The sequence below is a fragment of the Saccostrea cucullata genome, unplaced genomic scaffold, assembly GCF_032062105.1.
Source record: "Saccostrea cucullata isolate Sc308-1 unplaced genomic scaffold, CSIRO_AGI_Scuc_v1 ctg4, whole genome shotgun sequence".
NCBI classification, from domain to species: domain Eukaryota; kingdom Metazoa; phylum Mollusca; class Bivalvia; order Ostreida; family Ostreidae; genus Saccostrea; species Saccostrea cuccullata.
Window position 1 is genome coordinate 519 of NW_026920828.1, and position 13,927 is coordinate 14,445.

At 32.9% G+C, this 13,927-nt stretch overlaps 1 protein-coding gene across 1 annotated transcript; it reads left to right on the forward strand.

Moving 5' to 3' along the window:
• Positions 1-2,402: 2,402 nt before the first annotated feature.
• On the forward strand, positions 2,403-12,831 carry LOC134258350 (gliomedin-like; the record flags this gene model as incomplete). The annotated part of the gene is made up of 8 exons (XM_062740876.1): positions 2,403-2,439; positions 2,587-2,604; positions 4,671-4,697; positions 4,960-4,977; positions 5,347-5,664; positions 11,399-11,461; positions 11,566-11,706; positions 11,798-12,831. Coding segments are annotated over 8 exons (1,377 nt in total), but the record flags the coding sequence as incomplete, so codon positions are not given.
• Between the last annotated feature and the right edge of the window lie 1,096 nt (positions 12,832-13,927).

Consider the following 13,927-nt stretch of genomic DNA (forward strand, 5'->3'; position numbering starts at 1 on the left):
TGTTGTATGTATTTTTTGTTAAATTTGTAAATTTCTTTGTTTATTGGGAATAAAAATTGAATAAAAATCAAAATCTGTCTTGTTTGTGTTTTGTTTTCAGTAAAAAATCCAGGTGGTTCTTGTCTTTCAGTAAAACCAGTTCAAACTGGTTATAGGACTGTCTAGACTGTGAATGAAGCGTGACGTCATAATCACATTCTTGCAATGTTTTTTTGCACACGGCGCATTTTTACCTGTATAGTCAGCATAAAAAACGTAGTACCTACGTATAGTGTAAACACCCTGTATTTAAGGGGAATAGGATAGGGTTTTTTAAAAAGGGGTTAGGGTTAGTTAGGGGTTAGGGCTAGGGGATTAGGGTTAGTTAGGGGGTTAGGGTTAGGGTTAGGGTTAGGGCTAGGGCTAGGGTTAGGGTTAGGGTTAGGGTTAGGGTTAGGGTTAGTTAGGGGGGTTAGGGTTAAGGGGCTAGGGTTAGGGTTAGGGCTAGGGTTAGGGCTAAGGGGGTTAGGGTTAGTTAGGGTTAGGGTTAGGTTAGGGTTAGGGGGCTAGGGGGTTAGGGTTAGGGCTAGGGTTAGCACTCACTTGACCCACTTATTCCCTCCACCAATCAAAATCCTCCATTTTGAACCTCATTTGCATAAAAAGTGCACTCAGTTGACCCGGCCATCTAGAATCCTTATACTACTAACGTTAATCTATATTTTACATCTTTAAATCATAGTTAACGCGATAATCTATTTTTCACAACCGTAAACGATACGTAACACCAAAAACAATCATTTGCGATTGAAAAACATAGATTATCTGATAAATACAGTCTCACGATCTGTAAACTATGGTTTACAACTCTTAACTATAGTTAACGATCTGATAAATATAGTTTCACGATTTGTGAAACTAGATTAACTACTCTTAACTATAGTTCACGATTGTAAATTATAGTTTACAGACGTGAATCTATGTTTATCAACAAAATCTAATAATTTAATTTTATTTGTATTCTCGCCTCTCATTGGTTGATTTCCAAAAGGGAACGCATAACATTTTGTATAATCTGGTTTGGTATGGGGACACACCCCCTTGACGACCAGCTTAATCATCATATCCATGCAATCCCCTCATTTCCAGTCCTCGGAATCCATGGAAAATTCCAGATTTAATAAATGTACCTTCAACTTTAATCAATTACTCGTTCTTACCTCATGTAAGCAAACATCATGGCTGCTAGATCTATGTATCAGTCATTACCTCCCCTCGCTTCAAATCACTTCCGTTACTACGGTTGTATTATTGCGCGGTAAATTTGAACTCATAAAAAGCAACACAATTTTACACCCACAGTTGTTTAATTATTTTAAAATTAAATTATAGGGAATGACTCTAATTCTTGGTCAAATTATTCAATTATAATCTGGTTTGGGTCAGTTTACGCTTTTTTATAATCCGCTTCGCGGATTATAAACCGTAAACTGACCCAAAACAGATTATACTCGATAATATGGCCAAGAATTAGAGTCATTCCTTAATTATTAACGTTATATTACAGAAAAATAAACTTGGATTAGCATTCGTAAACTATAATTAACAACCGTTAAATATAGTTTTACAGATGAAAACTACATTTTGTAGTTAACGAATTGTTAACTATAGTTCACTATTTGTAAACTATAGTTTACAGTCGATAAATCTAGATTATCAACTGTGTAACTAGCTCATCTTTGTGAATTTGGCGTACCATATACATGTCTTTTTACTTTGAATGTCATTAGTTGAAATATACCGAGATAAACATTTTGTATCACTAGCATGTACCAATAACCTTCCAGCTAGATCCTATATTGTATTAACCTTCTGCATTTTGTATAAAGACGCAAACACGTGGCTATCCATCAAATTGTAGTTTTTATTATGACGATGATTTTTTAAAATTTGTTTTTAATTCTTATATCACGTGAAATCAAAATTACTTTTTTTAGCCTGATTTTTTAGGCGAACAGATGTCAAGACTTATCATTTATTGTAAATGTTTTTCGGACAATAGAGATATTTGAATATGTCCAAAGCTGTTCAAGTTGTTTAATTGCTTAGTTTACACTTGCAGGCGTCCCAGGCCTTGTGGGTATACCAGGTAATCATTGTTTCTTATTCATAAAACGTACTACTACACGATAAAATAAACATTTCTTTTATGATAAAAGAAATGTTTATTTTATCGTGTAGTAGTACATGTAGCTTGCAACAAATTTGTGACAACAAATTTATTAAAATTCAAATATTTTGAATTCGTAACCTTTCAAAAGTCATCAATTTTACAAGATTCTTTCGGTATATTTTCTTATTGAAGATGCTGAAGTTGAAGAAATATTTAAATGTAAAAACATATGCAAGAAGACATGTAAAAGTCGCCCTTTGTTTTTTCAGGGTTACCCGGTGTGAAAGGTAAATAAATATATTTATAAATAAACATATCAATACATTTCTTACTTGATTTTTAGAGAATTTGGAATATTAAGATAATCTTATAATTCCATATCCTTCTTCCAAAATTTTCTAGTGGAGTAAAAATACTTTTTCTTAATTTTATAGGACAAAAGGGGGAAAATGGTAAGTTCTTGTTTGTTCTTGCAATATTCCCCATTTTCAAAAGGTGAGTTATTTCCCCTGAAGGGAACTCTTTTACTGTGTTTAATACGCATGCGATATAAATAAAGTCACTTCCGCGGACGTTCTTGATGTAAACATGTTCATGGTGTAATGCCTCTGTCATATGGAAAAATGTTATTGTGTTTGTGAATAAAAAGAAATCTTAACTGATTCGTATTTTTTTAAATTGCCCACTCATTGTCTCTTTCTGGATTTGTATTAATCTGTATAGTAGTATAATAAGGCGCTGTTTGAGCCCCCCCCCCTTACAAAAAACAGAAAAGAAACAAATTACTGATAAAATGCTGATGCATATTCGACTAGGCCTATTTAAAAAAATAAATAAATAAAAAAAAATAAATAAAATAAAAAACAAATTTTCGGTAGTGGATGTTCTGCAGACGGATCATCACTGTTTACAAAATGTGCAGAACAAATGTAAGAATTTTTAGTTTTTACGAATTAATCTAGCATGCTGCAGCCATATTTTCTTCTCTGCATCTCTAGGAATTTTTTGGAGACTGATGACATGTCCATCTACAGTTTTACCCCTGAAATTGTTGCATATACAGCAGCAGTTCGTCTTCCGCGACCGATACCAAGAAACTGCGTTTTTGCTCGATTGTATGTCATAAAATAGAACTTTTACTTACAAGAACACATTTGGTGACAATTAAAGGCCTATTTCATTTGAATTAACCGTGTTTCCAGAATTTTTTATTTGTAAAATGATAAAATAGCATCGACCTGAATTCGTGTTACATATGTCGTATAAAGTCTGAGCTGCATTTAATCAAAGTTTTAGTGCAGGATCTAAGCATATGTACATGCATATTCCAGAGGAAAATACACATTTTGTTTTAGATCAGAGAATTGACAGCAGAAACATGAAATTGATACAACAATTTCCAAGCGTATTTCTTGTTAATTAACGGAAAACATTCTTTTCTCAAGTGTTATTCATGTTTTACTTTTTCTATTGAAAATGTTCATTGAAAGCTGCCATCCCCCCCCCCCCCCCCCCCAACACACACACAGTTTATACTACGGTAAAGTTATATAAGGGAAATGTAGTATTGTATGCCAAGGAACTGGTACTGAAATAAGTAGCTTTTCGACTTTGGGCAAGGTTTTTCTTTGCTTGTCAACTTTTCCAGGTAAGAAAAAACATATTTCTTTGGCTGCCCCCCCCCCCCACTTTTAAAGACGATGATACGTGCCTGGCTAATTCGTATAGCTTTCTAGAAAGGGGGGGGGGCAACAGACCCTTTATAAAATCGCTTATTATCTTAAAAAAAATTGCAAACCGTTTCCTTCTTTTAAAATTTTTAATGCAGCGTGGAAGTTGATCACTATTTTGTTGGATTATCGTAACGTGTAGTCCGCGGAAGTTGTGCTAGTGTAGAAGAGTTCCGATTTTGAGGGGAGATAACTCACTTTTGAAAATGGGGAATAAAATACAGTACTTATAAGTTAGATACTTGCCTTTTAATCTAAGAACGTCGGGCACCGAAAGTTAATGTAAATATTGTGCAGTTGTGCATATATAACAAAGTTGGACACTCGGCAAATAAAGGTTTAGGGTATTGTGGATGCATATTAAAGGCTCAAACGAAAAAGAAAAGTTCTATATAATCCTTGCTTCGTTCCACTGCAATGCATTTTTTTTTTAGAAATAAATTTTTTAACATCTCTACGTACCTAAGAATTTTGCTAAATTTCTGAAGTTTCCGGAAACAACAAAGTGAACATGAAGCTATTTTTTTTATCCAAACTGTTAACTTTTTGTGGCCTTGTTAAAAATGATTCCCCTGTACAGAAGAAAAAAAAGTTTATCACTGAAGTGACTTAGTGGTAAGTTAAATCATTATTTATATATTGGAGATCTCCAAAAGTAGATTTCTTAGGCATTTCTTTATATTTGTCAACAAAGGTTATAAAGTAAGAATATTCTTACATTGATGAAAATTAGTAAATGACTGATTGAAATTAACAAAACATAAGTTAATTTATTTATTTGTTTTCAGGGAGCCCTGGGCCTGAGGGACCAAGAGGTATACCAAATTTTTCTTCACTTTACATTTATTTACATCCTTGCGTTGTAGTCTCTCTGAGATACTCTGAATGAAATAATAAATTGTCTTTGATACATCAGGTGTATATATTTGATGGTGCTCTCGATGAACAACCACATAATTCATCAGCTTTTCTCATCATCGAATGATATTTTCTTTTCTTTTTCATTCTTTTTTTTGGATAGAAATATTACATTGCAAACATAACCCTGATATCAATGATTCTCTTAATCGATTTCAGGTTACCCTGGATATCCTGGTGAGAACTTAATTAATTAGTGTACGATTTTATACTACCTATAGACATCAACAAAAATGATAGAAGTTCAACAAGAACAAAAAGAAACACCAGCTCAAAATCTTTAATTATCTTAAATGCATATAAATTCATGTTTCCAAAAATAATATCGAACACTTTAAGCAGTTTTTAAAATTATTAAACATGTAAGGGAAAAATTATATTTATTTAAAAAAATTCCAAGACATTGAAAAATAATATTTTCCTAATCGGTTATTTTTGTAATACCCTAAAAACACGTATATAAATTCATTTATCAAAACTCCTATAAGTACTGTGATTCAGTCACCACAACACCTTTGATATGTTGATAGTGTTTTGTTTGATTAGGTAAGCAAGGCGACATAGGACAGAAAGGTGACCGTGGGGCTAATGGTCTAAAAGGAAAAAGAGGCATCCCTGGTCGAAAAGGAGACGTGGGTTCGAGAGGAAATAGGGGATTCCGTGGACAGAAAGGAGAAATGGGAAGGACTGGATCCAAAGGAGACCGTGGGGATACGGGTCGTAGGGGTGAAAGGGGTGAACCCGGTCCTAAGGGTGAGCCTGGAGATGCCGGTGAAAAAGGCGAACGGGGAGAGAAGGGGTCACCAGGAAAACCCTGGTCTCCGGCATCTAATGACACGTGTCTCTGTTCCTGTACTTACATCGGTAAGCAATTTCACATTCAAAGCCAAACTTTTTCTTTTAATAAACTGAATCTAAGAAGAGAGTTGTGAATTTACATAATCAACAAAAGATTTTTTTTTGGTCTTAATTAGTTTATACATGTACCTGGTAATGCGAAAATTGGCTAAGATCACTTCCGTTAGACTGGTCAAAGTGTAATATTGTTGTCACAAAATATAGTAATAAAGTCAATTTACAACTGGCCTTGGAACAACGGTACCCGTACGAAACAGTCCGGGAGGCTTAATCACGGCTCAGGCACGGATTCCGTCTCCAGAAACCCGTGCTTTAGCATTCCGTGCTCCTATGTAAAGTATATATGGAAAGCCGTGCCTTAAAGTGGTCGAGGCACGGACACGGCACAGGATATTGGCCGAATTATTTAAATGAGATCACACGGTTTTACAAAACCCGTGTCAGAAAGCCGTGCTAGTTTCCATATATGGACTCACGGATTCTGTAAACCTGTGTCCTTTTCCATATATGGAGACACGGTTTTTTGGAAACCCGTGTCAAAAAAGCCGTGCTGTATACCATATAAGGAGTCACGGGATATGTGCATTTGTTTAGATCTAGGTCATGGCCATTATAGAATCCCCTGATGTAACTGTGGATGCCAAAATGGTGACTGAAACCAAACTAACTTCACATTGCTTTACATTAAAACTTAGTTTTAGAATTTTAAAAGTTAAAAATCTTAAGTGAATATGTCTATTTACTTTCTGTTTTTAATCTTTAGTTTTTAATTAAGATTTTAATGATAATGTACAATATTCAATTGTAATTTAATCTAGTAGCTAATTAAGTTTGCACAATCTGAGAAAGCATTTTGTTTAAATAAAACTTTCACTAGCACATTGATGTCACACAAAATATATACTTTAAAGGATAAGTAAAAGTCCCACTAAAGTCATTCAAATAAACCTAAACTATTTCATCATGTTCATTGTCAACATTGCAATTCTGGAGATCATGAAAATTGAAAAATTGACATATTTATTCTAGATTACACTTACTGCATTTAGTTCAAAAGTGAAGCAATTATCCCAGACTGACATAAATACAATTCCAACTGACATCTTAGTTTAATATCCTTTAACTAGAGCAAAAAAAGACACATTCTTAGCTCAGGACCATGAATCCCTCCAATTTTATATTCAAATAAAGGAAGTAATAATTGAGCATGCTCAGTAAAAAGCTGTGAGATATAAATAAATAATTTGAAGCAAAATCCGCCTGAGTTAAAAACCGTCTCCCTGGGACACGGATTCCGTGCCTTCACACGGATTTCTATGAGTGAGGATTCCTCACTTTCAGACACGGAAGCCGTGTCCGTGTCTTGGACATGCAGAACCCGTGCGGCTTTTCAAAAACTCGTGCGGATTTCGTGTCTTAGCCGTGCCCAAGCCGTGCCTATTCCACCTCGAACTTTCGTACGGGTTGTGAATGACAAAGGTCTCAAATATACGTATTTAGTTTTTAATGAAAGTTAGAAGAAAATAACTTACAACAATCACGTCAAAAGTCCCATGGAATGATACCGATATATATATATATATATATATATATATATATGATTGCGCCCATGGGAAAAGGGTCCTTATGGCAATTTTTATGCATTTTGAGTTTTTCAAGGATTCTGATAGAGTAAGGTTAGAAGTTGTCAAATATGAATTTTCATGGTCCTACGTCTGCTCTAAGTATGTTTTTTCTTCATTTTTATCAAATATACTTTAACAGGTTAATAATGACGTCATGTTTTTTCAACAACGTCAAACGTTTTCAGAGTGAACGTTAAATGATTTTCTTCTGTAATTTTACTACGGTGATTAATAGTTGCATAATATTTGATATTTTTCCATGCACATTATTTTTATCTTATTGTTTCTTTTAATTATTAATAATTATTTCATAGTTATATATATTATGGATTCATCAGTGGTGTATAGTATTATGAGTGAGTGTTTGTTTTACATTTCACTTTTCTATGACACCAGGGGGAAACCTGAAGAGCGGGCAACATCCATTAATTTTCTTTTTTTTGAAACAATTATTTTCTCAAACAAAATATTTATTGGTAATCCATGCAAGAGTCATTTGATAAGCCTGTAGAATTCATTTGAAAATTATTTTAATTTAAACATTGCTCTCGATAGGTCAAGATTTCAGTATAAACGATATATCTTTAGTTACCATATATGTGAAAAATATTTTTTTTTTAAAATTACAACATTACGCTACCTAAATGCTACTGCGAAGTGAAAATTTATCTGATTGTTCTTTCTTTCTAAATTTTATATAAAGACAGAAAATGTGGTACATGTAACATGTAATTACGATACACAATAGACAGTAAATAAAAAGGAAATTCGGTTGATTCACTGCATCTATAAGTTTGTCTGTCTGCATTGGTTCAATAATGACACTGCTTTTTTTAAAATATAAAGGATACACGAAATATTTTTTAGTCTAGCGGTAAAAATATTTTAATATTGACCAATTAAAAGGTGGAAATTTTACAAACAAATGAATGAGTTATAATCTGCAATCATTTGCACAATAGATAAACCCAGGATTAACATCTGTAGGATTATGTGTATGTTGGTGAAGGGGGGGGGGGTAAAATCTAAATGGCATGGCAGAAACTTGCAATTCTTGTGAACACGAGTTAAAATAAATAAAAAAAAAAATTTAGATGCACCCAGTACCATTAACCCCACAACTTGCAGATTCACTTTTTATTTAGGTTTGAAATAATATGCTGTCTATTATTCTTCATTTTATATTTGTACCTTTAATTCTGAGCATTGCTATTTTCAAAATCGCACAGCGATCATAAACACTATGAGCCTGGAACTGAATTGCTATGAATTCAGTATTATTAATCATGTATATAATGATACCATAGAATTAAAAACTCTGGTTTTATTTTATGAAATGGATTGTTTTAGAAGCACACCCATAGAATTAAATTAAAGATGCCATTTACGGTTTATATGTATAGCTTTTGTTGGGGGTATGGATGGGTTCAAGATTAATAACATGTAATTGTTTATGCCTTAATATACAGTCAGTTGAATATGACTGTTTTGTATAATATGTTTCCTGACAATTGTCTGTGAACTGGCTGAGCTTTGAAATGTCAGATTTTTGTAGGGATGTAAACATCTTAGAAAATCATCATACTATTTATGACGTAATTAAAGAAAAATCCCCTTCATTCTAATATTGTTTTCTAATTTTATTCTATAAAGTGAGTTTTAAAGGGCCTTCACTTTTTTCCCCAACCTACTTATACTATAGGAATTGATAATTGAAAGTCTGGTTGCCCCCCCCCCCCCCCCCCACTATTAGTGATGTACGGAAAACGTATTATAAAAATTGGTACTGAAAGTAGTTGAACCCCCCCCCCCTCCCCCATGAAATAGGATTTTCAACTTTGTGCAACATGAACCTTTTTTTTTTTGCTTGACAACTTTTTCAGCGAAGTAAAAAAAATTATCTGGCTGCCCCCCCCCCCCCCCACTTTCAAGAACGATGCTACGTGCCTGGTGCCAGAAGCTTGGATACATGTATGCTAAGCCTTGTAAAGCCTACATGTTACGGAAATATATAAGGACACCCCCACCCCCATCCCCTGCACTGCAGCCAAAATAAAACAAAATGCAAGCATATTGTTGCGGTTTCATGTCATGTATTTTCAGCATTGAATTTTCCTTTTTCTGTTAGCATTTACATGTAGAAATAAAACCCGACCATGAACTTATAAGGATTTTTTTATCAACCAAAACAAATAAAATCATATTTGAGCATATTTAATAATATTTATCCATAATTTGATGGCAGGTTAAACAATATATTATTCCACTCTGATAACTGCAATGAGATTATAAGTTCAGTGATGATTGAGTTTTTAGCATGATAATTGATCTGTTAAGAGACATCTAATGCTGATCGAGCTTTTATGAAAGACAAAGTTCGTCATAGCTTAAGGAATTAATTTGCAGATAATGCTTAAAACATTTGAACTCCGTATGAAAAAAAAACAACAACACGTAAGTACCAAAGAGTTACATGTTTATTAAATTTGGAGATCTTGAAAATAAATAGCTATACATGTATGGGTAGTTTAGAGAACAAAAATGATATTATCTTTCATTTATTATTTCATTTGTTTTGAAAACTCATCTTTTTCAATAGAGTTCACATTTCCCAATATTAGATAAATAGATTCAATATAAATAATTTTATCTACCCTCCATCCTCTCTCTCTCTCACATCAGATTTACTTGACCAGCTCTATTTAAGTTAAGAACATTAAGAACATTTTTTTTTCATTCGGATGTTTTTTGCTTGTTTTAATTTCTCTAAATTGAAGTGTCTTTGTGCAAGAAGAATATTAGACAAATCAACATTTTTAAAGTTTAATTTATTTAATCATGATTATAAGGTAGACGCTTTACATGTTTATGATCTTTTAAAAAAATGAAATTCGTCAAGAAATTATTTCATGCAAATAAAAAAAAAGCTATAGATAAGAGATTTGAAAAAAAAAAAATTAAAGTCTGTTCAATTTTGCAGTTTTCCTTTTTTTTCCTTTGTTTTTCCTTTTTCTACATTAATCTTTTTCCCAAAGTACAACAATATTTTTTATTTAAAAATTCATAATTATGCTGACGATTAAAAATGTTTTTATTTGGTCGTAAAAATATCTCTTTTAGAATCCGAGAGCAAATTCATGCGAACATGCAGCTGAAATATGAAAAAGTACGCAATTAAAATGAATGTCCCTGTCTGGTACCCCTGTTACATCGATTGTTGACATCAGAGTTATCGCTCCTATTTTTATTATTTATAGAAAATACAAATAATCTTGACTATCGTTCTTACACATTCTTGCTAGATTTGTAGAAAACGTTGAAGATGTATGTTTAGTTTTAACATTTGTACAAACAATTTAACAACAGTTTAAGCAGTATGCACCGATGAATCAATGTTTGTACATGTGATCGACGCGATCGCAATGTATATATTTGAGAGTGGTGGATGGAGAGGATCTCAAAGAAGTAGGAAGACAATTTTCCTTTGCAATATTTTTTACGATATATCCTGTCTAAGATGTATTCTAGAAATGGTATAAATATCTAAATAAAATTTATCTAGAGTATAAAGGTTCATTATCCTATCAGAAAACACCTCGTCTAGAGCTTCTATATATTTACCATCTGTTTACGCATGTAGGAAAACTGTTGGTATATAGAGACGTATTTAATAATGTTTGTTACGAAACCAGCGCTAAATGTTTTTATTTATATCTATTAAAATCAGTGGATTAGGAGATTCAGATATTTATTAAGTTAATTTATAAATGAAAATAAATTCCACATGCTGGAAACAGCGATAAAAACTCTGGGTGCGTCAAACGTCAAAACATGTGGTTAAAAAAAAATCTGCGTCGAAGTTCACCGTCAGTCTGCAACGTCACATCTTTATGACGTTATTTCTCTGTTTTAGCAAAAATGCCATAAGGACCCTTTTGTCATGGGCGCAATCATATATATATATATATATATATATATATATATATATATATATATATATATATATATATATATATATATATATATATATATATATATATTAATTCTTAATGCATTTATTGTAATGTTAGTATAATTACACATAGTAATTCAACCTTTCATATTTTACAATGCAGCATCCCCAACAGAGAATTCTGTTTCAGAAGAAGAAACAATGACTGATGTCGTGGCATGCTCACGTATGTTTTGATAAGACATTCTTTGTATTATTTTACGATTTAAGTACATGCAATCTAAAATTAAAAGTTATTTAATAAACTGTGTAAACTATTTTCATAATCAGCATCATCTACAACGACCAGCAGTTCGACAACAACGACAACAATTCCAACAACATCAACAACTAGCAGCACAACAACAACAACCGTGACCACCACCTCAACAACAACCCCTGTACCAACGACACCGAAGCCGAGGAAAAGTTGTCAGTATCGTCTGATGTGTGTCACTCTAACTATGAATAATCGGTTAATGCATATAAACTTTGAATGTTTATTAGAATACTCTTGTTTCAGATTGTGTCATAAAGAAAATTGGAATTCCGTTCTTCAAAACGAAGTCTGGGTCGTTGAAGGGATGTTGGATGAGAGATCCTTTAATGACGTCACAGAAAATCTGGGTCACAGAGGCAGTGAGTGGACAGTATCTCATAGAGTATTCATCTACAGAAGAAAGCAAGGAAACAGTCATGTATAACTTAACTCAGTTTATGTACCAAGGAACAGACCATGTAGTGTACAATGGCACCTTTTGTTATCATTGGAAAGGTACCCTTAAAATAGTTTGTTATGATCTCCGTTTACGTGCAGTAGTAATGGCGTTCGACGTGATCAATTCAAATTATGAAGGGGATACAACTCTGTACAAAGATAGTAATTCTTATTTTGACTTGGAAGCAGATGACAATGGCCTGTGGCTTATATACACGGAGAAAAATGACGTGGATAATATTTATGTTCTTCATTTTTACCCTGGGACCTTAAGAGAGTATAGACGCATAAAAGTTCCAGTGAAAGTCCAGGAGTATGGAAATGGATTTATATCCTGTGGAATTCTGTACCTGGTGTCGAGTTCTACAGTTCAGAGAACGACTATCCAATTCGCTTACGATTTATTCAAAATGGAGTCTATATCATTATCTTTAAATTTTATTAATCCTTATGCAGGAACTTCTATGATAAGTTTCTTTTATGATAGAAATCCAAGAAATTGTAGACTATTAGGATGGGACAGCGGGCGCCTGATTGATTATCAAATACTGTTTCGGTGACATGCATAACAAGAGATCACTTAACACAGTCTCTATGTCTGTCAGTATGAGACAATATATTATTTGGTATGAAAACATCTGCAAAACACCATAGTACATGTAACTGACCGTGAAAATTTATTTGGCTTTTTACTTATCCTTGTGTATCCAATCCTTTATGAAGGGTGGGAAAATGGTATTTAAAAAAATTAATTTATACATATCCGAATTGTTGCTTTTGCATCAAATACTTTTCCAGTGGGAATGCTTGTCAGTGTTATAAATGGATTAGCAACTCTTTCAGTGCCATGTTAATTTGCCCAAAACGTCACACACAACGCTTCAATTTACAACGCTTCAATGCAAAGTGCAACCGATCAGGTACATGTGTTGATTTTGAAATAAATCGTAATTATTCTAAGATAATTAGTATAAACAGTGCTCACAGCAAATGTTGAAAACTTTTTTGAATAAAATTAAGGTTTTTAGTAAGGGAAACTCACTCCTCCATGGCACCTGATCCGACCACTGATGTTTTGAAGGTCCGTGTTTACTCTGCTCCTATATTGTATTTTTTTTTGGACTTGGGAGCTTGGATACTGTTCGTTATCTCCATTTATTTCAGTGATGAAGCATTAGAGTTATACAATGTAATTAGTTAGAATTGACTTGCTTCAGTTCAGTTTTATTGAAGTCGAGAGACATACATCTCATAGACATAACACATGTAATAATGAAATAAACATACATCTTAACACGTGTAATAATGGAATAAACATACAACGTACATGTACAAAGCATATAATATTTCTGATAATCTATAAAATTGATAAAGATGCTGTTCTTGAGGCATTCGCTAATTGCAAAAATTTTCCTAAATTACATTATTCTTTTATATTCTGTGCACTAAGTAGCTGTACCAATTTGAAGACACTTGTCTTCGGGAGTAGTAGAATTTAATGTATTTTTGTCTTAATGTGTTGTAATGTGGACATTTTAACACAAAATGGAATTCATCTTCTATGTTACCTAATTGACAAAGACTACATGTTCTATTATTTCTCAAAGTTTTATATCTTCCTTGTTCAATCATTAAGTTATGCGCAGATAGTCTTAATCTGGTAATTGTTACTCTATATTTTAGATGTATTGGTTTACATAAATAAGACTGAAGGGTAAAATTATCTACAAGGTGTTGATAAATGAGACATTTTGGTGATTTACCTAAATCTGACATAATGTTTTGGATAAATTCGTCACACATTCTCTGCTGTAAAATATCAATTGTGTTACTATTTATACAATTGCTATCGAATAGTTCTACTAAACCAAGCCTATGAAATTCATTCTTAATATTTACAATCCAGTCATCATTATTTTCTAACCTTTCTTGTAA